This window comes from Cibotium barometz, chromosome 60 (genome assembly GCF_041138505.1).
Source record: "Cibotium barometz isolate CiBa-2024 chromosome 60, ASM4113850v1, whole genome shotgun sequence".
Lineage (NCBI taxonomy): Eukaryota > Viridiplantae > Streptophyta > Polypodiopsida > Cyatheales > Cibotiaceae > Cibotium > Cibotium barometz.
The window spans coordinates 36804421-36830098 of NC_141105.1; the positions used below are offsets into that span (position 1 = coordinate 36804421).

A 25678-nucleotide genomic window follows, 5' to 3' on the forward strand; every position below is an offset into this window, starting at 1 on the left:
ACTGATCTTGTCTCTTTTTTTTGTGAAGGAATCTTAGTATGCTTTTAAACTAGTGTTTGGCGATATGAAGGAGGTCAATTCTACTCGTAGTCCAATACCACTGGCTAAGGTAGTAGCTAGTGAGAGAAAGTCTCGTATTCAAAGGTCGGGTTAGCATATGACTAGGCAACGATTTGACCTGATCACAAATGCATAGGGACTTATTCTAGCACCCTTAGGCTCGCTTTGTGAATATTCTTTTTATGAGGATTTTATGGTTTTTAAAGGTTTTAAATGAATTTTTATAATCTTTTTGTGTTTTTCAAGATTTTTTGACAGTAAAACAATAAAGTTACATAAGAAAAGAAAGGACATGTAGGATGCATATAAACAATACAAGTATGAATTTTTATATTTTCTTATTTTTCCACTCTTTGGGAATCCAGCCAGATCTGCAATCTGGATATTTGATGGATGATCTAAAGTGTAGTTGATCCGAATGTTGAATGATCCAAAGAAGCTGCTATTTGGAAATCCAACAACCTAAAAGTTAACAATTTGATGATTGGATTGACGATATCTAAGCATTGGCAACAATGATCTAGATTGTAGACGATGATCTAAACATATTGGCGAGGGTGATAGCATCTTATATCACAATGCCTTATGTGCAATATCCAATTCTCTTCTCGTACTTTCTCACAAGACTATTAGCGACTCTCTTATTTCTTACAGATATATCTACTTTGGGAAATCTCTTATTGTGAGGATGTCGCAACAAAGAGCACTAGTTTTTGACCTTTCAGGGTTTAGTGGATTCATGATAAAATCAAAGACCGTCTTGATGGTCCCAACTATTCACTGTGGAGCTTCATTGATGAAAAGTCTTTTTCTTTTGATATAGCCAAGGGACTGTGGTATTGTTACGGGGGCGAGATCCTCCTCCTGCAATAGTAGCAACCACTACATCTTCAGCAACATCAACTGCAGCATAAAAAGGGGGATCGAAACCACAACTCAAGTGGTGGTAAGTGCTCTAGCATAGCCGCCTCCACTTACTGAAGATCAAAGATGGTGGGATGTTCGTGATGCACAATAATCGCTCTTTCAATCAAGTGATCCATTATTCCTCACATCCGGTGATCTTTGGGAGAAGAAAGGAAAGTGTCATTCTTGCCACCACAAGCCAATACACTACATCGAAGAGTGTTGGAAGAGACTTGCAAAGTTAAAAGCTGATGAAGACTTTACAAACTCTGCTACTTCTACCTCTAACGATAAGAAGCAGTAGCTAGATAATAACAAACATAGTCCATGATGAGTGGGCTTTCTAGCCACATTATCACTATGGGGGGGATGCTAAATATTAACAGTGATTAATTTTGGAACAAACAAGTGCTAGGTGGTTGTGTAAATTGGCACCTATTTACTTAGTATTCTAGGTTTAAATGAAGCGGTTCTAGTGTATGAGAACATCTGCTAGTGTGTGGGTTCTTTTGTGTGTGGGAATAACCTCTTAAGAGGATCTTATGTAAGCAATGATGTATGTAGGTGACACCTCTTAGGGACACTTGGCATTATAGTTTGACATATGGCAAATGTGGTGTGGCAACATATGTATGCACCTTGTAAAGGTAGGTCTCTCCTATAAAAAAGACCAAATATCATAATACATGTATACCTAATCTCTTTAAGCTTATCTTGTGTTCTCTCTTAATCACTAACCTTTATGATTAGCTTTAAAACGTAATAGAGTGTGCACAATCCCTTTTGAGAGCCATATGCTCTCGATCTCAAGCGTCTCGTTGCTCTGGCTAGTAGCTATAGATCTAAGATATCTATGACAATAGATCGAGCTCCCATAGGGTAGACGCTATGGCTGCTTTGCATTCTATTATGGAAGAGATTGGTATCACGATATGCCCACACATGGAATCACATGGATGCTTTAGCCTTTGGAGCTACATTTTTTTTACTTTTCAAGTTTGTGAGCGGCCGTCCAACGGGTTTTGCGTTTGAAAACGTCGAAGAAATGTTTAGAGTGAACCGTAAGACCCAGTAGGGTATATAGAGCGGGAAGTTGCAGCAAGAACGCCTTCGGGGAGAAGAAAAAGAAGTAAAGCAGCACGACGAGAGACACACAGCTTTGATTTGATCAAGGTCTGAGGCGCGCGCGCACACACTCAGCTCGCAGCTATGCAAGCGCCAGTTCTTGTTCTGAGTAAGTGGTCCACTATTTTTCAATCGAGGAACTCTTTGATGCACAGTTTTTGACCTAAACCAACACAGATCACAGGCACATCAGATTAGAAAACAACATATCTAGCAGGATTTTGTTTTTTATTGAATCTCATCTTGATCATGCCCTTAGTCTGAAGTGTTTGGTGAGTTGTGGTCCTAAGAAAAAGCTCAAAGGATGGCTCCCTGTTCAGGTCCGCCATAAAATCGGGCACCCTTCGTCTCCTCGGAAGATTCTTCCAGGTTAAGATCTGTCAGTGACATTCACGGAGAGAGACAGCGCGGAATTCACCCTAAGACTGTCGAGAACAAAAAACTATATATGGTCACATTGTTTTTCATGTTTTTGGTGCACGAATGAGAAGTAGCACTGCAAATGTGTGAGAGCAGGAGTATCCTATTTACACTATTTTGCACCTACTAAAAAAAAAGCTGCAGTTTTGCATGGTGCAAGTTAGGTCCCCTTTTTCACAAGGGGTAAATGGGCAAGGCCATCCTGCTAAGGCCTTGGCCTGGTGTCTGTGGCCTTGGAAGCAGCCAGGTAGGAAAGTCACTTCACATGCAGTTGCCTGTCCACCAAGAGAAGCTTGGGCTTATTTTAATGTGGAGGGCAGTTGTCTGGGGTTGGGATGCTGGACATGATTAATGAAAAGTTGGCACACGAGTGATGAGGTGGCACACTTTGAATGGTGGATTGGCCACACACAAAGAGTTACAGCTTCACAAACTGCACGGATAGCAGCTAAAAAATGGATGAAGATGGGATTTGCATCCTTTCTCAAAGTGTATGAAAGCATTTCTTTATGGGTTTACTCTAGATACCCATGCCAAATGCATGAGCTCGTGCATGGGAGTGTGTGTGTGTGTGTGCGCGCGTGGGGGGTGTGTGGGAGCATATATTGATACCAAGTTCTACACCCACTATTGATGATGTTAGTGGGGATGTCGTAGTATCCACTCCATACTATGCACGATGGAGTTGATGATTTATCCATAGTTACCACGGAACGGGAACGTTCCGGGAACGTCGGATGCTGGAATAGGAGCGGGAACGGGAACGGGAGCGGATCGGGAACGTCGCGGAACGCCACGTCATATGACATGTCGGCATTTAGGACTAAAATGACAAAACATTTAAAATATCCAAGATTAAACTTTAAAGTCTTAAACATTAAAAATTTGAAGAGTCCAGACTCCAAATAGAAACTGAAAAGAAAGTACATCGCATGTGGAATCTGGATATATAGAAACTGAAAAAGAAAGTACATCGCATGACAAGTACAAAACTAGCCTCAAGGGCCAAGGTAACTGGTGACTCGGTGAGTCAAAGACTAGTCATCAGCAAGTGGGATCTCATCCTCTTGTCCAGGCTGTCCCTCAGTCTGCTCATCCTCATGCTGCTCCACATCATCCTCTCCCTCTGGCTGATCCTCACCATCATTGTCATCAAGATCAAGGCAAAATCCAATAAATGGCTCTGGAGTACACTCAGCCCTGAACTTGTTAAGCAAACGCAAGTTTGCATTAACAAATACAAGGTCATTTGCCTTCTGGACACCAAGCCTGTTCCTCTTCTTGCTTGCAATGTTTCCAAAACTGCTCCATAAGCGCTCACATGGCGAGGAGCTAGCACCCTGGCTAAGCACTCGAATGGCCAATCTTTGCAGCAATGGTGTATCTGCCCCATAATCCTCCCACCACCGTGCACTGGATATCTTGAACCTATCATTCTGTGCATCCTGCAAAGCGAAGAGGCCTCTCTTTTGTCGATAGAAGGAAAGGTCTTCACGAACCCTCCTCCTATCATCTGCACTGGGTACAAGCTTCCTCAAGATATCCTCCCAACCCTGCACAACCTCTGCATCTGTCTCTTGTCCTTTGCCTTGAAATTCTGGATCCACCACAAATGCAGCAGCCTCTAATGCAGAGTGATACTCTGTCCACCTGCTTGTCGCAAGACGAGATAGCTCCTGTCTCCTACCCCCATCCAAAGTCTGTAGAGATAGGATTCTCTTAATCATCCTGTCCATCCCCTCATACACCTTGCCAATGCAAGGCTCATCTCCATCAAGAAGCCTCAACATAAGAATGATTGGCCGCACAACTTGCAACAATACCTCAACAGTGTCCCAAAAAGTGTCATCAAGAACAATGGACCTGCATCGAATACCTGCCACTGAGGTACGCTCTCGCCATGCATCCCACTCCTCACAAACTACAAGCTGCCTCAAATGATTCTTCACTTCAAAAAGACGCTTTAGCATAAGGAAGTTATATGCAAAGCGTGTATCTGAATACTTTAAGAGATCCTTTGGGGATCTCTGTCGATATACAGCCAAAATGTAGTGGTGGCGAGTGATAAATGAAACAATGTGATTGCCCATTTCAATAGAAGGCTCCACCCACTGCATCTTACCAATATCTTTGAGGAGATTGTTGAGCCCATGTGACATGCAAGGAGTGAAGCAAATATGTGGGTACCTATCCTCAATGATCCTCCTTGCTGCCCTGTTTGAGTTCTCTCCATCAGAAACAAACTGGATGACATTATTGGGACCCACGTACTCAATGGCTTCACTCCAAATATTTGCCAATCTCTCTGCAGTTTTGCCCGCCTCTGAATTGTCAATAGCTTTAATAAAAAAGCTACATCCTCTGGAGTAGGCAAGGATACCCTGAATGGAGCGGCTCCTGGTGTCACTCCAACCATCACCCATGATAGTGACGCCACATCTACGCCATACATCCTGAATGGGTCCCAAGGCATCCTCTATGGCCGTCCTCTCTGTGGCTAGAAGTGTAGTGCGCAATGCCTCGGATGAAGGTGGAGCATAGCCAGGTCCGAAAGAAGCAATCTCCTTCACCATATCTGCAAAGTATGGGTTGCGGGCCTTTACCAAAGGAACATCTGCAGCATAAAAAAACCGTGCCACTGATGCATCTACTTGTGCCCTCCTCCCAGGGTGCCATGATGCCACAAGACTAGCCTGCACTGGACCTCGTGAAGCCTGGGTCTGGGAAGCATTTGTTCCATGTGCGGATGGCTGTGGAGCAGCCCCAAATAATGGAGTAGATGCACTCGCTGAAGATGCCACGCCTGCAGGTGTAGCTGATGATGATGTACCTCGAGGATCAAGAACAGAGGGCCGACTCCCTGCTGCATCAAGTCTATCTGCAAGTGCCTGCAATCGAATGATGTCTGCTCCTGACACTGTAGGGCAAACAGAAATGCCTTTGCCTCTAACCCCCAACAAATGGGCTCGCACACGATCCGTGCCTCCAGTCTTAATGGATCCACAAAAGTGGCACTTCCACTTGCGTGACCCTCCTCCTCTTGCACTATCATATCTGGACACAAGATCCACCTCATTCCACCAAGGGGTTCTGTTTTCTGCATCTATGCCACGAGGAGGTGCCATTGAAATTGATAAATGGCTGAAAATTAAAAAAACATGCAAAATGCCCTTGCATGAGACATAAGTAAAGTGTCCACAAAGTGGAAAAAAATGCAGCAAACTAGAATCTCCAAAATCCAATGTTCATTGCGTAAATTTTAAATCTTACCTGCTGAGTGCTCAAGACTCGAGTCACGAGTGCCACCCGAGCAAAAGAAGGGGCCAAGAGGAGGTAGGGAGAGTGACAAGTGTGCACTGTGCAGTCTGGGGCAGCCAAGGCTCAAGAGTGAAGGTAGGGAGAGTGTGGGGCAGCCTGCAGGCCCGGGCAGCCAAGAGGAAGGTGGAATGGAGAGTGTGCCTGTAGGCTGTGGGGCAGCCAAGGGGGGCCGGGGCAGCCAAGGTTGAAGGGGGCAGCGTGGAGTGGTATGGAGAGCAGCCAACGTTGCAGGCGCGCAGCCAACGAAGCAGGCGCAGCCAACGAAGCAAGCGAAAAAGCGAAAAACCGCTGTACGCTGGGAAAAAAAGGCCGCCGGCGACTAGCGAAAGGACACTTTTTTCGGAACGCCTGGAACGTGCGTTCCGCCCTAGCGTTCCGGCGTTCCGACTTGCGTTCCGCCACGCTCCCCGGCAACTGGCCCGTTCCGGCTCCCGTTTCCACGTTCCGGGCACGCCTTGCGCTTCGGAGCGGCGTTCCGGCGTTCCAGGAAGGCGGAACGCCGTTCCGCGGTAACTATGGATTTATCGTCTTGTGGATGACTACCGTGAGGTTATAAATTGCACATTCTTATTAGGTGAATTTGGGCATGTTCTTGGATTCATCTAGGTATATATTATGGGGACTCTAGTTCTTCAGGTGCACAAGAAACCTGGCAGCGGCATAGTCACGCTAGTAGTCTGGACGATTCAATCTCACAATGTGCTAGAATAGGCTCACTTTTTACCTGTTTTTTTAAATAAAATAGTTGTCCTCATTATTTCTTTCTTACTCTTTGTGCGGGTAGGCAACTACAATATATTACCTCACAAATGTTTTGTAACCTTGGGTAGGCTGATTGCTTTTATTGGGGGAGGAGACGTAGCAGTAGCGAGCCATTGGGATGTTTCGTGGACACTTCATCTAACCCACATTTCTAGTGTATTAAGTGGAAACTTTCTTGTAATAATTTTGTTTTATCTGTATGCTTCTGTAGTGAGTGAGAAATCAATTTCAAGTTTTTGCTGTCTGTGGCTTTTTATCTGAGCTTCAGTTGAATGTGTGTTGTTAGCTTCAAAGTAGGTACATCTAAGACTTGCAGTTTAGTTTATCGCGTCAAGAAGCTACATGCTATAAATTTGTGGATGAATTAAATCCTGATGATGTTAACTGCTCTAATGTGAGCTTGAAGCCACTTAATTAATGGTTTCCCTAGCTTACAACTGATTTTCATTTCTCAGATGATGCTGTGAAAAGAGAATCAGGAAAGAATGTACATCATGCAAATATACAAGCCTCAAGGGTATGTCTTGGCCCTATCAAAGGCTGGTCCTGTTTGTATATGCCTTCCCAGTTGTGAGGATTCTTTTTTAAGTTATGGGACTTAGTGTTAGGAGCTTACTCAGATATTTCTGCCTGTAAGATAGGAGCAGATCCAGATGCAGTTTTCTCCTGGATGGGCAATCATGTCTGTATTTTGTGCGTCTGTGCTTGAATTTCACACATATTTGTAAATAGCACAAGACATGTTCTAAAACATAAATTCCACCATTCCTTTACACACTTCACTGTTTGGGATCTGTGCACCCCTGTCAATTGTTGGCCGTACGAGGGTATCTGTCTGTACCCGGATGTCCACATCAATTCTTAACTGTAGTACTTGTCAACCATGGCAACCATGAAAGGACCTGCCTTTCACTACTTGAGTTGCACTTCAATCTGTAGCAATCTCAACAGTTGCAATTCACTGTTTCATGGTTTTGTTTCATCAGCATATGCAGCTTGTGATGTTAACCTTCTGTGCCATGCATCATGCTAAATATGGACACATTTTATTATGAGTTAAGGCTAAATTGTGTATTGGATTTACAGGCTGTTGCTGACATCATTCGCACAACCCTGGGGCCAAGGGCAATGCTTAAGATGCTCCTTGATGCTGGAGGAGGTATTTGTTTGGTTTAAATAAGAAGCATTGGAGACTGAGCATTGAGTAATTATTTATTGATATTACGACTATGTCCTTATCTTCACCAAGGCCCTTGGAATTCTAGTTGCATGCAACGGAAATGGATGATGTCTTTGAATTGAAACGGCTTGAAACTAGGAAACAGAAATGGTGTGTCTTTAACAGTATATTGTAGATTTAAGTAAAATTGATGAAATTGGAGAAATTAGTGGAGATACTTGGGATAGATAATAAAAAAAAAGAGTTAACAAGGAAAATCTAAAAAAAATTAAACCTTAGCGGTGGAAAAGTGTGGGAAAAATCATTAGGTGAGATTAGGAAACAAGTAACAGAAATGGAAACGGTGCTTCTAGAGAACCATATTTTTTGCAATTGGCCATTTCCTTATTCTATGCCTGGGAGAGATCAATGGGAGGATTTTCTTTGTTGGGACGGTATTGGATTCCTTTTTTTTGGAGGGGTTTTCACTCATGAGTGTTTTCCAAAGAGAAATGCTATGTGTCAATGGTTGAATCCACTTTATGGTGCCTTTGTGTTGAACTTTAGAGGGGGTTGGCCAGCTTGGTTTTCTCTATAGTTGCCAGGCGTTTCATGAAACGCGTTTCATAAATGTTTCTTTCAAATCCCAGACGTTTCAAAAACCTTTCATACATATGTAAAAAATATGTTGCTTTCCTTGGAAAACAATATCAAACTTGTATCATTTACGCATTAAAACATGTTTAAGTTAAAACTAAAGAATCTGGGTGACCCAGTTACAAGTTACAGTGGGCACCCAAACGACCAATTGGCATAAATAATTCAAGAATCAAGATCCGGATTCCATCATCAATAATGGCAATTGATCAAAACTCAAGAAATAATATAGAAAGTAGTCTGTAGGCAAGAGTGACATAGTTCACTGAGCACTCAAAGTGATCACATCATCACAAAAAGTATGAATCGTGAGTTGATACAAAAAAAGAAAACGGAAGTCTGAAATACACAAAGTAAAGCATGCTGATAGATGTAATCATGCATGATAAACTAGAGGAGCATGATAGCTCCAAAGACTAGAGTCTGGGCACTCAATCCGTAACATCCTCGATGTGCTCATCAGTAGCCTCCTCGGTTGACTCAACATCACTCTCAGAAGCTACCTCAGTTGCCACACTCGTCTTAGCTACTGCATTGGTACTAGCATCTTATGATAATGTTGGTGGTGATGCTTATGTGGCATGAGTAGGTGACATCAACTCCTCATACAATATGGCATATATGTCGCGCTCCTCTTAAGGAATCTTTGAGACATCTTTCATCTTCTCAATGTTGATTTTATCGACATTGACGTAGCGAGGCTCTATCGGATTGCCCGATTGCCCAATTAGGCGGAGATTGCAACGACAATACCCCAACCGCTCCAATTGAGCAGTAGACAACCTACTCTTCTTCTATGTATGGAAGAGGGTCCATGTGCTCTAGTTTCTCTCACCAAGACCCGAACTGCAATCCTGTGAGAGGACTCGAATGACGAGGCTTTTCTGCCATCAAAAGACAAAAACTTTGTAAGTATAATCATCATTGATCAATGTATTATGTACATGTTATAACTTATAACTTAAAAGTTGAAATAACAGTCTTGTCTTTTAGAGTTGGACTCACTAAGTGAGGGCTACCGATCCCATACTTCTCCCACCATGAGACTGGTTGACTCGCATGACAGCGGTCTAGCTATCAAATGCGTGGTTGGCAGTCCAATACACTAGCCACTCATCCTCCGAGCTTCACGTTTCCTCTTGTCCATTTTTGAATATAATCTTGCAATCCGTCTTCCAACTCTTCATTAACATACTACGCCTCACTCTGCCAGAGAGGGTGCAATATGTGGGCAACTGCGTGGATTGGTCTATGGAACCAATTCCATCGGTTGTTCCAAACCCGTCCGATGTTCTTAACCTTGAAAATTAGCCATGAATGATCAAAGCTCTTAGCTAAAGCCTATGATACAAGCTACAACAAGAAGGCAACTAGTTGGAAGTTCAAACTTGGCATGTTGAGTATCTCTCATCTGTCAAGAGAGTGCATCGATTAAGAGCCTCTCCAATCGAGTCCATGAACTCGTACAAGAGTCCAAGAGTGCTACTCTCCATGTCATCGATGCTAAGAACATTGTAGATTGGTTGAAGGGCGCTCAACAAAGCCTCTACCTCTCCTTCCACCAACCTTCTTGCATCACTTTGCATGCAAAGCAATTGCCTTGGAGTCCTCATGCTCCTCCTAGCTCCTCCACTCTCGGCAAGCCACGGTGCGCATGAGTCCATATTGGACTCTCACTACCCTCTCAACCACAATGAATATGTATGCAAACTTGGTTCGTTAGGGCTTCAGAAGCTCAAGGTTACTATTGTTACATTGCCAAGACCTTGGGCCTCTTGGTCCAAGTTACACGCAATGTCAAAGATGTCAGCAATCTACCTAATCTTTGCATGATCTTCAATGAGCAAGTCTAGGCTATGGGATGCACATGGAGTCTATACAATGTGCGAGAACGCATCCTCTAGCATCCGTCCCATAGAGACACAATTGCTGCCATTGTTAGTGACCACTTGCACTATGTTTTTGGGTCTATCTCCATGATAGTCTCTCGGAGGTGTGACCATATAAACTCTCTTGTCAACAGGGTCCCAAGCACAGATGCATCAATGGCACGTAAAAACATAGTGCCCTTGTAAGAGCATGCCAAAACATTGTACACATTCCTCTTGCGTATATCTGATCACCCATCACATAACAATGTTCAACCGTGCTTGGCCCAAGTGGCTTGTAATGGCTCCATCTACACCTCCACTGCTTGTTACTCTCTTCTGAGCTCTTTAGTGCGCAAGGTCTCATAGGAGGGTCCCTCCCACTCACATCCAATGCGGCTGATCGACCTCATGGCCTTTTTCCACCGTGGGGTGCGCACAATGTGAAAAGACAAAGCACATTGGATGAAAAGCCTAGTGAGTTTCCTAGTTGCATCATTAATTGCCTGCTTTTGCATGCTTGCTTGAATGCTTGCTCTCTTTAGAGATGCTCTAGGTCCTGTGGGCAAAGGGCTTTGTGTTGCTGTGGGAGTGGAAATACCAGCATTCCTGAATCTTGCTTTGCTCTGTGCATCTTCCTCTGAACCCAACCGTGTTCTCTTTGATGCATCACTTGTATCCTCACGAGCCTCAATATCCTCAGGCAGAGGCTCACAACCGTGTCCTACCAATTGCTATCTTTTCATTCTTGTAGCTTGACTTTGATGTTTGTAGGCACTAGTTTGCATGCACCAATGCCTTCTCCGGTTAAACTTGTGAAATGGGCCTTAACACGGATTATGGACCCTCCTGAGCAAACCTCGCAAAAATTACATTTCCACTTTTGGGTGCTTGAACCACCATATCTTGATACAAGAGTGACATGGGCCCACATGGCATCCCTAGTGCGAGGCATCTTGACAAAGGCAGGGCAAGATTGGCACCCTGGCATGAAAATCCCCATATTTCAAAATTTATAATTTTTTAAAACAAAATTGAAGAAAAAAGGCACAAATCAACACAACCAACTTGAGATATGGTGGGCACGGAACTTGAGAAGTGTGGGAGAAGTTGGAAGGGGCTGTTTTTTGCAATGCAGGGTCTCCTTCAAACGTTTTCACAGGCGTAGGTAGGTGTTTTTTTGAAAAATGAGCTTTGGAAAAAAAAACCTTAAATCGTACAGTTCCGAGGTGGACTTGAATGAAATGCGTTTCATTTGTATGAAACGTTCATGAAACATTTCGTTTCATTCAAACTGAATGAAACAGGGTTCATTGCAACTATAGTGAGCTCTGTACAAACGACACTCACCCCCACTAGAGTGCAGGCTCCACACTCTTCTCCACTGCCTTATACTGTGCTCCTCGCTGTGCCCAATGCTTGGCAGACATTTAAGTATGTTTAATTGAAGAAAGTTCTAAATTAGGGTCATCATGGTTGGACTGTCACTAGTTATTCATTTGTTAGTTTTTGTGGTGGTATTCTGCTGACACCCTTATTTGAAGTAAGTACACAAACCAATCAGAACCTTTTGAGCCTTATTACTTGTGAAACTTGCGTGGCAGGTATTGTGGTGACAAATGATGGCAATGCTATTTTGAGAGAATTGGATCTAGCCCATCCTGCAGCAAGGGTACTGCTACTAAAGATGGATTAAGCAATGTTCAGGATTGTAGCTACTAGAAGCTTTGTGGGTCTATGATGTAGGGTGGTCTTTGGGTCTATGATTTAGCATATTATGTTGGTCTATGATTTAGCCTGTTGTGTAGGTCTATGCGTAAGTGTGTGTTAAAAGGCATGAGTATATTTTCTCAATGCTGTAGTCAATGATTGAGCTGAGCCGCACTCAAGATGAGGAAGTTGGGGATGGAACAACATCAGTTATTGTGCTAGGTGAGGGTCTTTGTTTGTCATAGTCAAGTGATCTTGTGAAGAAGGCTGATTTTGCATGGAAGACAAGGCTGAGTTTTGGATCTGGTTCTACTTGCAGCTGGTGAAATGCTCTACGTGGCGGAATCATTTATTGACAAGGCTTATCATCCCACGGTTATATGTCGAGGTAGTGTTTGGCTGTGAATTGGGCTCTACTTCCTTTCTGGGGTTTCAATGAGCATTTTACGGGATCTAAAAGGATGTGTTGAATGGTGGCAGCCTATAATAGGGCTCTTGAAGACGCTATCGCAGCTCTGGACAAGATTTCAGTTCCTATAGATGTGAATGACCGTAAGTGGGGTTTTCATATTGGTAACTCAACAAACATGATTTGTGTGCATCATGACCCTTGTTTGACTTTTTGTGAAGCTTTGCCACTAAACAAAACAGGGCTCTCGTCTGTTTTAACAGGCCAGTCAATGCTGAATATGGTGAAAAGCTGCATAGGCACAAAATTCACTGGACGGTTTGGGACATTGATTGCTGTATGTAGCAAGCTCTATTCTCTGAAAACTGTATGTTTTGGGTGTTTTGGATCAGTGCCATGTGTAGCTGGGATACACATGGCACTGAGTAATGTGTTTGCACCGAGTGTCTTGTCTTTACACATACACCCTGCAGTTTCTGGATGGGTAGGTTGTGGACGGACTTGATTGCTTAGCCAAGAGCTGCAGTCTCATGCCTGGTCGTTAGCTTCCCTGACAGATTCCCTGACAGTGGTAGTGGGCAGGCTGTATGTGTAAAGACCTTAATTATAACATCAGAGTTGTGATGGATCATGGTAAGCTGGCCCCGATAGACGGCAGCTTTTCTTATAGTTTTGATGTAATTGTATGCATATGACTGTTTGCTTTCAGGATCTGGCAATCGATGCAACAATATTGGTTTCAGTTGACTTGGGGAACGGTTTACATGATGTGGATATAAAGAAGTATGTGAAAGTTGAGAAGATTCCTGGTGGGCAGCTGGAGGACTCCAGAGTTTTGAAAGGGGTCATGTTCAATAAAGATGTTGTAACTCCTGGAAAGATGAGGCGCCGGATTGGGAATCCAAGAATCATTCTTCTTGATTGCCCATTGGAGTACAAAAAAGGGGAGAACATGACCAATGCAGAGCTCATGAATGAGGATGACTGGTTTGTACCCTGCCTTGTTTAGATGTCTTACATTGCAGCAACTCAAGGAGTGTACTGTAATTTCTTGCTATGAAGATTGTGTTGTTAAGCCTTGTGTAAGGGCCATGTCTCATGATAGCTTATGAACTGCAGGCATGCGCTTCTGAAGATGGAGGAGGAGTATATTTTGAATCTGTGCACACAGATTGCTAGTTTCAATCCAGACCTGGTCATCACTGAGAAGGGCATTAGTGATCTTGCCTGTCATCATCTGAGCAAGAATAATATAAGTGCGATCCGGAGAGTGCGGAAGACCGATAATAACAGGATTGCAAAAGCTTGTGGAGCTGTCATTGTGAACCGTCCAGATGAACTACAAGAAAGTGATGTAGGAACGGGTGCAGGATTGTTTGAGGTAAAGAAAATAGGGGACGAGTTCTTTGCCTTCATCACAGAATGTAAGGACCCCAAGGCTTGCACAGTTCTTCTACGAGGGGCCAGTAAAGATCTACTTAATGAAGTTGAGAGGAATATGCAGGTAATCTAAGGAGGTATCCTCGAGAAGACCTGGAACCTTAAGACCTTTCCTCCTTGGTGCTTTGTCTTACTAGTGGACTTAATGGTTACATTCAGTTTTCTCTGATTGATGACTCTGATAGTACCAAGTATTGCAGGATGCAATGTGTGTTGCACGCAACATGATTAAAAATCCAAAGCTTGTACCTGGGGGTGGAGCAGCAGAGATGGCAGTTTCAGCAAGTTTGAAGCAGAAGAGCTCATTTGTGGAGGGTGTCGATAAGGTGTTGCATGTTCAGGACCCCTTTCTTTTGCTTATGCTGTTTCTGAGCATTCAATTGTTGAACTGGTGTAGAGTTTTCTGCTTTATCAGTGGCCCTACGAAGCGGTTGCTCGTGCGTTTGAAGCTATCCCTCGAACTTTGGCACAGAATTGTGGGGTGAATGTTATCAGAACAATGACAACTCTGCAAGCCAAGGTAGTTGCTGTTGCATTATTTTTTTTATGTGGTATGTTTCAATCAGGTGTCTGCTGTTTTCAAAAAGGAAAGACAAAAGAGGGCATGTCGAGTTTTATCACACTACTTCACGAGGCAACTCTATGGACATGTCGGGTTTTTTTTTTCCCCAAAAGAAAGATCCTTCTATTAGTTATAAAGAAAACCCAGCCGTATGGCTAAATACAAAACTGCTAAAATAAAATCAGTCCAAATATACATATGAGATAAGGAAGGGGGGCTCCCTTCTCAGCTGGTTGCTCTATTGGAGGGAGGCTACAGCTGGAGGCAGAGAGAAAAGCCACACTGGGGGACTTGTAGTGCCAAGAAACTCCACCGTTTTCCCTGGATAGGAAGGGTCTGGGATCCAGGCATGGAAGAAAACCTCATGTTTCATAGTGATGTGAGAATCACCAGTCAAGCGTTCAAAACGGCCCTAGGAGGGTGTGTATGAGGTTCCCAATGTCTTGCCACAAGCAGCTATGCTCCGCTAGCATCCATACACAAGCATGTGTGTGCCAGGCCAAGACATAGGAGACTTTAGTGGTCAAGCACGCGGATGTAGAGTAGGTAAATAAACTTGGAGAAGCCCTTACCAATGAATTTGTTGAATTTGTAAGTAGAAATCAGCTTTTAGTCAATTTTTTGGCAATAGAAACGTTCAAAAGCATTTACACGGCAGATAGTAGTAGAAAAGGACTTCCAAGGGCTAGACAACGGTGTAGGTGTAAAGTCCTTCCTTGAATCTCCCTAAACACAGCTGAAAACCAAGGTTAGTCTTAAACCAAATTATGAGTAATAGGGTAGCTCACGTCCCGACCGGCATCCACCGATCTCCCCCGAACCAAGGCTAGGGCTCCTTGCATAATCCCATAGGCCCGTGTCTAACTCTCGCGTCCCATACCATCGAAGCTTGCACATAGGCGTTCGACATGCCAACCTACGCACTTGCCATGTGCGTGGCATGAGCATGTATGCTCTCTTGGTCCAAGCTAGACTGTTGGTGGTGCATCTGCCCAACTATGTTTCAATAATAACCCAAGCCTCACTTATATACTGATAACTACGCCATAAATAGCTAACTCGCTATAAAGGGTCAATAAGCTTCTTTTATAAATCTAGGAACCCTAGCCAAGTATTGGGTTGTTAATCCTTAATCTTAGGGCTCTCTAACCCCATTGAATTAGTTTCCTAATTTGTAGATTAGTGTCTAGGTACATAACATTCTTGCTCTCTTCAAACATTTACTCTTTAATGAAATTTGGGAAGTGCTTACTTAAACTAGCTACCGAGTCTCAAGTCGAGTCCTCCATTGTCCTATCTTTCTGCTTAATCTTATATTCAGGGATCAACTTTTTCCTAAGTTGCCTTTCCATGAAATCTATAATCCTCTCGCGTTCATTTGGAATATAGGACGAATTTTGAACCTTAACAAGTTCTTGAGGGTAACAAGGTTATCCTCCGCTTGCAGCATCTCTTTCAGTCGACTTACATGAAGGACTGGATGCACTTTCACATTCAGAGACAACTCTTGTTTATAAGAAACCTCACCAATCTTTTTTAAGATCCTGTAAGCTCCACAATACCTAGGGGATAACTTCCCAACCTTCCTCGTACTTAATGTCTTTGAACTCTTGGGCACTCAACTCGACCATTAGGATGTACTTCTCCCAATCTGGTCTCTTGGAGAGGTATGCACGAAGCATACCCTCCAAAACTTGATTCACCCTCTCTGTTTGCCCATTAGATTGAGGATGATTAGAGCAACTCATACTCAGCACAGTCTCTGTTGGACATGTCATCTCCGGCATTTAATCTTCTTTTTATCCCATTTTATTCCCTCTTTTATGCAGTTATTTATGTGATGTATTTGGGTATTTTATCCCACATATTTTAGGCCATTTTAGGCATTTTTATCATTCGTGGACATGTCATCCAGCCCTGCAGGCGAACGTGGTCTTTTGTGATACATATAAGAAGTTAAGAACTGGGCATGTTTGCCATATAATTCATTCATCATTTGCTCAAGTGTTGTATCACTCTTGGCTGATTACATCGTCTTTCCTGTTCTATATTGCTTTTGCTTTCTCTTCAACTATTATCAGATGGTATCAAGGCCTCTGTGCTTTTGCTAATCGACAGGAAGACTTTTCAGATTTTGTTTTTTTTCTCCTATGTCCCTTGGTGGCTGCGTTTGATATTTACTTTGAGCAGAAATCAGTGGTTTTTTGGCACTGATTTGGGGCTGTTTTTTGCCTCTTGGATGGCACTTCTGTGCTGCGTTTTTCCTCCTACAGCCTTGCAGGCCAACCTGGTCTTTTGTGATACATGTAAGAAGTTAAGAACTGGGCATGTTTGCCATATAATTGTCATGTGCATGTTTGCCCATGGACATATCCTGATGCTAGTCCAGAAGGGGCAGCCATAAAAAGATGATAAGAACTAGAAGTTGGAGCATAAAGTGCTGTTTTGGCTGGTGTGGACTTGGAGAAGGACTTGGATATCGCGGGCTGCAAGGACTGTCGGCTGAACCGGATGAGAGGTGGCTGCAGGCGCATCAAGCTTTATGAGATTTTGTCTAGTCGGCTGGCCAACTGCTGGTCGGCCAGTTCTCCTTTTTCCCAAGGGCCTGTAAATAGGCATAGTGCTCATTGTTATGTTCATTCACTCCACTAGGGAGTGGGTCCTTAGAGTAGGACTGTTTTGGTGTATTCCACCTTTTATGAAAGGCAGCCTATGGCTGTAGATGTAGGGTACGTTTTTGTACTATATGAATATACTGAATTTCCATCTCTCTCTCTCTCTCTCTCTCTCTTCTGTCTACGTTTTTGCATCAGCATGTTCTAAGTGGTGTTTAGGGCTGAAAGAAGACTCTCAGAGCTTCCGCGTGTTACATTGGTATCAGAGCATCAGGCTTAGCAAGGCTAAACATTGTTTCAGTCCCATATGATGGTGTAAAGGTCCAAGGTATAGGAAAGTGCAGGGATACGAAGCCCAAGGCAAGGAACACAAGATCGGGAAGAGCTCCCAGGAGGTTTGTTGGTGGTGTTCCACAAAGCCAGAGGGCTATTCCCACGCAGCCATGGAAAAGTATTACAATGGATTTCATTATGGACTTGCCACGTACCCAACAAGGTAATGATGCAATTTGGACAATTGTGGACAGGTTTAGCAAGCAAGCTCATTTCTTGCCGGTCAAAAAGACCATCAAAGCTGAGCATATGGTTAAAATATATCTTGCACAAGTGTTCAAACATCATGGAATGCCGAAGTCCATTGTGGGGATAGAGATCCCAGGACTACAAGTCTCTTTTGGCAGGCCTTATTTGATAATATGGGCACCAAATTGGACTTCTCATCAGCTTATCACCCTCAAACGGATGGGCAAAGTGAGACTGTAAATTCAGCTGTGTTGGATCTCTTGAAATGTTATGTGGCGGATCAGAAGTCTTCTTGGGAGAAGTACTTACCGCTTGTGGGATTTGCATACAACAACATGGTGCATGCATCTACGGGAAAGGCTCCGTTTGAGATTGTTTATGGTAAGGTTGTTTTGCCACCCATCCTTCGCACGAAGGATGAGATATTTGCAGCTGATGAGTATGTAAGAGACTTGGATATTGCTTTTGCTCAGGTGCGGACAGCCATTGCAAGGTCACAAGATAAGCATAAAAAGATTGCCGACAAGCATAGAAGGCAATTGGATGTTAAAGAGAATGATTGGGTATTGCTGAAATTTGAGAAAGCAAGACTTGCAAAGAGGCCTGGCAAAGAGGGTGCATATCCTAAGCTTGCAACCAGGTACTATGGGCCTTTCGAGTGATCGAGAAGATCAATGAAGTGGCTTTCAGATTGGCATTACCTAGTCATTGGCACATACACAATGCTTTTCATGTGAGTCTCCTTTGCAAGTACATAGGGCCGGAGCTCAGTGAATTGGTCATTGAGGATCCACCAGTAGTGGATGAGCTTGAGGAGATCTTGCAGCCACAGCAGATTGTGTATCACAAGGAACGCAAGCTTGCTGCAGGCAAAGTTGTGAGGCGTTACCTTGTGAAGTTTAGGAACTATCTTCCCATTGATGCTAAATGGGTAGATGAAGAGTTCTTCAAAGATTGCCCGCATGTGCTTCAGACATATTTGGATGCTTTTCAGTTGCGGACAACTGTTTAGAAGCCGGGGGGGGATGTCACCATTTGGCCACCCAATTGGTCCACCCGTGCTTTCTTATCATGTATGTACATTGGATTGGTGTCCGTGGCAGTTGTTTATGCCGGAGATTGATGCCACTCATGTGATACTGTAGACTTGGCTTTCCGTTGGGACTTGTGCCTCCGTGTACATGCTCGGAAATGCTTGGTGGATTGGTGTTCCATTGGGTCTAGTATCTCGTGTACTTGCCTGAAGCACGTCTATTTTGGTATAGTCTCATGAATGGGGATTGTCCATACCAATGCTACATTGCATAGCATCTTAATGTGACTGCTTGCAATTGAAATTGCATGCTGTTGTCATGCTTGCTTGACCAATGTGTAGTTCCGGGTAAGGGGACGCCCGCTTGTGAACCGTGCGTGTGAAACTGTCTGCTGACATGGTTATGTGGCATGTGACAGGTGGTAAGTATTGGTCATAAACTTGGCCTTAGGAGTTAGCACTAATTTATAAGTGAGTGTGTATACACTTCGTTAAGTTTTGGGCGACCAAAACTCACTTATAACTTATGACCAGCCCAGTGTTCACACACATTGATGTCCCGAGGTGGACATAACCCAATGTCCACCGCTCAGACCTTATCTCCTTTGTACAAAGGGAGTAACCAGCCATGTGTCCACTCTAGCTTGCTCCACAAAGCACCTGCCTGTCACCTACACTGGACAACTCACCACCTCACTCCTCTTCCTCCCTCTAGAGTTTGGCGCCTCCTTCATGAGGGTTGTTGGGCTGCATTTTCTGCACATTCTCCTTCCCAACTCCATTTCCAAGCTTGCTAAGGTGATTTTCAAGCTTCCTAGAGTGTTTCCGGATGCTAATCACTCTCCTAAACACTCCCAATGACTGAAATTCAGCAAAACAGCTCTCTTTATTGCTGTAATTTTTGGTCTTTTTGCTGAAAACCCTAATTTCAGCTCTCCTTTCTCAAGTTGAACCATAGGGGAAGCTTTCCCAAGGTTCCCTTCATCCTCTTGAAGACTTTTGTTGCGAAGAAAGGCGACAAATCAAAGATCTCAACACTCCAAGGATTTCCATCGCGAAGACTTCCACTGTCATTGACTCTACTTGCTATTGGTAAGCTTTTATGCTTAAATATGGAAACAAGCAGCAGGAGGGAGGAACCGGATTACAAGATCACATACCTTGTGTAGTGTTCTCTTGTCCTACGTGCTCTCTTGCAGATTGTTGCTACCATGTGTTGGTGGAACAATAGAGAGCAGATGATAGGGAACATAGGCACTTGAGAGGGTAGTGTGGGTTGCAAGTCTACATCGACAACCACTTGTTTGCAATACTGTATTCATATGCATTGGTATGGAAATCTGGTCAGAAATGCCCATGACACTATGTACTTGATTCTCCCAAGATCAATATACTTTATTTGAGGGAGGGGTCGACCGTTCCGGCTCATTGTGTGTCTCGTGTGTCTCTTGTCAATTCAGCAATTTACTTCTTGTATTTGAACAAGTGTCCATCAAATCTTAGTGTATTTAAGTGTATTGATTAGCATTGTGTTCAACCAAGTTACAACAGATGAGGCCACATGTCACCCAAGGGGAGTGGTTGGTTGATCTGATTATGCCTCAAGTGGGGAAAGGAGGTGCTTATTTTCAGCCAAGTGGCATGCTGGATTTGCTTCCCAGTCGGTTGTTCAACCAGCTGCCTGATCTGCCCAACATGTTGCTTGGCTTGCCCGACCTGTCTGCCATCCGGTCAGCTGCCTGGTCTGCCTGCTGCCTGTCACACACTTTCGGCGCCTTGCACTTGGCCTAATAATCTATCTGACCTGTCCAGCCAGCTGCCCAGCCTGCCTACCACCTGTCCACATATATGTGGTGCCCTGAATTTTTCGTAATAAGCTGCCGTGGATTATTGGTATACACTTAAACTCTAGGTGGGTTAGAAAATCGTGTGAGACTTCGCATGAGTATTGACTGACCTACCTCGGCCTACCCTGATGGCGGTTTGGCGAGTTGTCCTTCTAGACCTGACCAGGGCTCTCAAAATTTCTCGAAGCTCATCTTTAAACCAGCAGTACATCTATGTGCATGTGCGACCTACGTGCAGTGGTGTGGCAACACAAGCAATCCATCCCCTCCCCCCCCCCCCCCCCCCAAAAAAAAAAAAATAAAAAAAATAAAAATAAGAATAAAATAAAAATTGAAATAATAAATAAATAAATAAATGTAAATATAAATATAAATATAAGTGTATATATATATATACATAAAGAGAAGAAAAAAAGACCCATTGGCACACTAAATAGGTGGTGATCTAGTGCTAGAGCCAACTTGAGAGTCTCATATCTGGCATATTAGACGCTGTCTACGCCACTTATGTAGATGCATTGGGAAGTCCTGGGATGACCAGTTTTTAGAAGGTAGCCAGCCTACATAATTGACGTGCAAGAAAGAATGACATATCTAAGAATACAGAAAAGCTAGCTTGTTTTTTGATTGTCACCTGGCATGTTTGGTCATGGGAAGTTTGAGTAACCATGACATTGTTATTGACTGCAGCATGCTAATGGCGATAATGCTTGGATTGGTATTGATGGAAATACGGGGGTGATAAGCGACATGAAAGAAATAGGGGTAGTGTATCAATGATATATATGCTTTGTCATCTTTTCACATACTACTTATCCAGGGTTTTCTCAGCTATTTGGGGTTTCGACCTTGACAGGTTTTGGATGCTTACAATGTCAAAGTACAAACGTTCAAAACAGCCATTGAAGCAGCTTGTATGCTTTTGAGGATAGATGACATTGTCTCTGGTATCAAGAAAAAGCAAGCACCCTCCGCCACTCCAACGAAGCCTCAAATTGACGATGAAAAGGATGTTGATAGTGAGCAGATGATTCCTGAGTGATTTGAAAAAGGTTTTATGCGAGAAGTAAGCTTGGCTAAAATTTTGTACTGGTTTTGCTCGAGCTGTGGTGGAATTTAGCAATGCCAGTCTTGCCCGACACAGCAAGGTGGCCAGGCTAGATGCACACACCCACACCCCATGTATGCTTCTGGCTCGTGTGCGTTCTTACAGGACATTATGTGGTGTGTGTCTCCACCAAAGGTTAGACGTGCTTGCACAACCTCTACACGTCAATGCTAGGACATTTTGCTTGATTTTAACAACTGCTGTTGAGATTTTGAAGAATTTGCACTTGATAAGAGGGGAATTCTTACTTTTGACTTGTGAATTGCAAGTATTATGTTTTAAGTCAAAGTAGGCAGACATGGGGTTGAAGTGAACATAAAGTGATTTACAGTTAATTATTTACTCCTTATCAGAGGCACCTATTTGATAATCTCATAGTGCACTCATAATTGAGAGCCTTTGTTTTTGGGGAGAGTATTTATATATGTAGTGATGAGCAACTTTGGATCCGGCAGCCACAGCCAGAGGGGGGTGAGCCTGGGCACTCTCTGTGAGAGCCAAGCCATTTGCCAACTGAGCTACATGGCCGTAGAGGATTGAGCTCTTTTTTAAGAGCATTTTGGTACTCGGAGTGGCTTTAAGATGAAAAACTTTCTTCAAATTAAAGCCGTTTGTTATTGGTTCCTAATAGTATTTTTGGTTAAAGTGAGATTTTCTTTCAATAGTTTCTTAATTAAAGAGAAGTGAGGAATGTACTCTTTTGAACTAGCGAGTGAGGCAAACCCGGGTCGATTTCGATTTCCGTTCTAACTCTGCACAATGGATGCCTTTCAAGCTATCTTTTATTGTGATTTATGTTTCTGAACTTGTGCTTAGTATGTAATGAATATCTCACAGTTCTATGAAGATGATAGAATCTGGAATGGAGTGATGTCTCTCTCTAAAAAAGGTGGCCATGGATATGTACTTGTTAAGGTCTTTTCAACCTAACCTCATACCCTCATGCTAACTTCAATCTATGGTAGACTATTCCTGCAATCCATACCTTATAAAGTTATAGACAAATATAGAAATTCACACGGGGAGTCTGTGAAGATCTGATCAGGAATCAAGTTAGACCAAGACATCAAAAGAACAGAAATAGCCAAGATTTGTAAGCAACTTCAAGCCAGTTGGTTCGAGACCGTTTAAAAAAGAAACGGCCAATACATCAAAAGAAATAGCCAAAATTTATAAGCAACTCCTAACTGGTCCAGTTTATCTTTGAGTACAATGGATCAAATTCATTTTATTTACATCCATATGCGTGAAGTTGCTTACAAATCTTGGCTATTTGTGTTCTTTGGATGTCTTGGTCTCACTTGATTCCTAATCAGACCTTCGCAGACCGGGTCAGTTTATCTGTGGAGTACAATTGATCAAATTCATTTTCTTTACATATATGCTTGCATTTCCAAATTTATAGGGAAGTTCATGTTGTTTATTTGTTATATCCTTTGTATCACTTCACTCCTACAACCATGCCCATTTGTTTTCTTCGCCACTGCTTATTGTCACCCTTCCACAGTTTGTAAGTATTGAATGAAACGATAGATTAGCAAGTTAAAAAGAGAGGGAATGGTTGGAGGTAGCTCACCAACAGAGGCATTCTACGGGACTCCTACGTTGGAGCCTCATTTCAATCGCTTTTGTTACTGTTGCAGAGCCACACATATTTCCATCACGACGACTTTGAACCTGGATGTGCATAACCCTCATACTGTAGGCATAGTTACCTCATGCTAAATCTCCCCATTTTTCAAAACGAATGTGAACGTCTTATTTTTCAAAAGTTTTTAACTGACATGCTGTAATTCTTGCTCCTCACCCTGCGGAGTGCAAAAAATGTTACGTCTTTCGTTTCTTTAGTCCTGAATCAATAAAAACTGTTCTAAGTTTATTGATTCAGGACTTTCTCTTGAGAGAACAGGAGCATATGATCCTAAGCTTATCTGTCCCTCATACATTCTGTTCTTTTCGTGGCCTGTGTGCTGCAGCATATAACCTCGCAATCCTAGACGTATGTATGTACATACGGATTTCAAGGAAATGACTAATAATTGCCTTAAATTTTGTTTTTGCAAATCGATTTTAACAGCTGGCCCATTAGCTCAGTTGGTTAGAGCGTCGTGCTAATAACGCGAAGGTCGCAGGTTCGAAACCTGCATGGGCCAGTTTTCCTCTAGTCCTTGTTTTATATCATATGTGTTTTTGTCCTCGAATTACTTGGTTTGAATGGTGTCAATAGGTTTTGCTCTTTATTTACACGCGAGGAGTTTTTGCAATACATGCATGGATTCTCTCTCTCTCTCTCTTCTCTCTCTCTCTCTCCCCCCCATTGTGTGCGTGCAAATGCAAAAAAGGCCATTTACATTAAAAAAAAAAGACAAAAAGACCATTCATATTTGCAAATGCAAAGGCCATTTACATTTTAAAAAAGACAACAAAAAAACCAATCATAGTTCCATGTTATGCCACCATTTACATTTTAAAAAAGACGACAAAAAGACCAATCATATTTCCATGTTATGCCATTTCTTTCAACTATAGTCCTCCCTTTATTTGAAAATTCTGTGGGTTGTCGACTGCGAGTTAGTGGAGTGGTTAAAGTGGTTCTCGAGAATCCTGAGGTCATGGGTTTGAGCTCCCCCCCTCTGCAAGCGGTGGCATGTAGGGTGTGCGTGTTGTTCTATCTAATTCCAGCCAAACTTAAAAAAAAAAAATTATGCGAGTCAATTTTGTCATAGTTTTATATTTGTTTTGTTCCTCGAATTACTTGGTTTGTCACGTTGGTGTCATTTGTTTTGCTCCCTGATTTACTTCGTTTGTTGTGGGCAATCATTTCGCTTAATTTTTTGTTTTGTTTCTTTAGCTTACAATAGTCCTAGACCTAATTGTAAAGGGGGATTGGTTTTTTTTTAATAATTTGGGCAAAAAGGCCATGCAATTGATGCATGCATGTTCTCTCTCTCTCTCTCTCTCTCTCTCTCTCTCTCTCTCTCTCTCTCCCCCCCCCATGTGTGGGTGTGTGTGCGCAAATGCAAAAAGGTTATTTACATTAAAAGAAGAAGACCATTCATATTTGCAAATGCGAAAGGCCATTCACATTAAAAAAAAAGACAAAAAGATCATTCATATTTCCATGTTATTCCAAAACAAGATCACTTATTATAAAGAGCAAATCTCTGATGTGTGTCCACTCAATACATGCACACATACATACTTACTCTGTCTCTCTTTAAAATCCTCTCTTTCTCTCTATCTCTCTATCTCTCTAGCATTCGTTATCTCTCTCAAAACAACTAAAGTGGATGTACTTTTGATTATAGACAAAAAGATTATGTAACTCTTACATTATTTTTAAAGAGAAAATCTCTAAAGCGTGTCATCCTCCTAGGGGGGTGCATGGAGTGGGTGGGGTGGGTAGATTCATCTGAGGTGCTCCATGGCTCATTTGAAAAGCGAGGGAGCTTCATGGCACATGGTAAGAATAAGATAAAATTACAAGCTATAAATTAAGGAGGTGCAAGGGGCACATGTGGTAAGAATAAGATAAAATTACAAGCTATAAATTAAGGAGATGAAAGGGGAACATGGTAAGAATAAGGGGATCATAGTACCGATGACATTGTTGTTTGAGTTCCCAATGTTGCAATTAGTGATGGAATAAAAGATAGTTGTCTTGTTTGCTGTATTGGTTATAGAGCTGGAAGCGGATATGATCATGATATAACAACCATTGGTAACCCAACCATATGGAGCTTCCAATAAGGTAGCATGATATAACAACCACCCCAACCATAACCATATGGTGCTTCCACTAAGGTAGCATGTGAAGCATAGCTTGTAGATAGAGACATTGCCAGCTCTAGTTGAGATGGAACAAATTTGGAAGACTTGTGTTCTTGAAGCTATGGGACCCAAGATGTTGAGATATTGAGCTCAAATGGTGTAGATATGGATGGGCACACCATGATGATAGCTTGGCCCATACGCCACTGGTATAGTTGGTGAGATTATGGTTGAAAAAAATTGGAAGACTTATATCCTTGAAGCTATGGGACCCAAGAAGTTGAGATATTGAGCTCAACCGATGCAGATATGGATGGACACACCATGATTATGGCTCAGCCCATACTCCGCTAGCATAGTTGGTGAGATTATGGTTGATATTGCAC

General features: G+C 42.8%; 1 protein-coding gene and 1 non-coding gene across 3 annotated transcripts; both read left to right on the forward strand.

The window, feature by feature from the left end:
* Window positions 1–1962: 1962 nt before the first annotated feature.
* Window positions 1963–21809, forward strand: LOC147605307 (T-complex protein 1 subunit gamma-like). 2 transcript variants are annotated; one of them, XM_086794433.1, is made up of 14 exons: window positions 1963–2200; window positions 7047–7108; window positions 7678–7750; window positions 11880–11947; window positions 12138–12207; window positions 12305–12373; window positions 12466–12537; window positions 12658–12731; window positions 13104–13381; window positions 13514–13898; window positions 14035–14160; window positions 14250–14354; window positions 21104–21178; window positions 21270–21809. In XM_086794433.1, the coding sequence occupies exons 1-14, from the start codon at window positions 2176–2178 to the stop codon at window positions 21453–21455; spliced, it is 1668 nt and encodes a 555-aa protein (XP_086650559.1). In that variant the 5' UTR covers window positions 1963–2175; the 3' UTR covers window positions 21456–21809. The 2 variants fall into 2 exon arrangements, with proteins under 2 accessions (XP_086650559.1, XP_086650560.1); XM_086794434.1 differs by lacking the exon at window positions 7047–7108 and having other exon boundaries at window positions 2062–2200.
* A 1791-nt stretch (window positions 21810–23600) lies between these two features.
* TRNAI-AAU (transfer RNA isoleucine (anticodon AAU)) lies at window positions 23601–23674 on the forward strand. The gene has a single exon. It is a non-coding gene; the product is annotated as a tRNA-Ile (tRNA).
* The last annotated feature ends 2004 nt before the right edge of the window (window positions 23675–25678 follow it).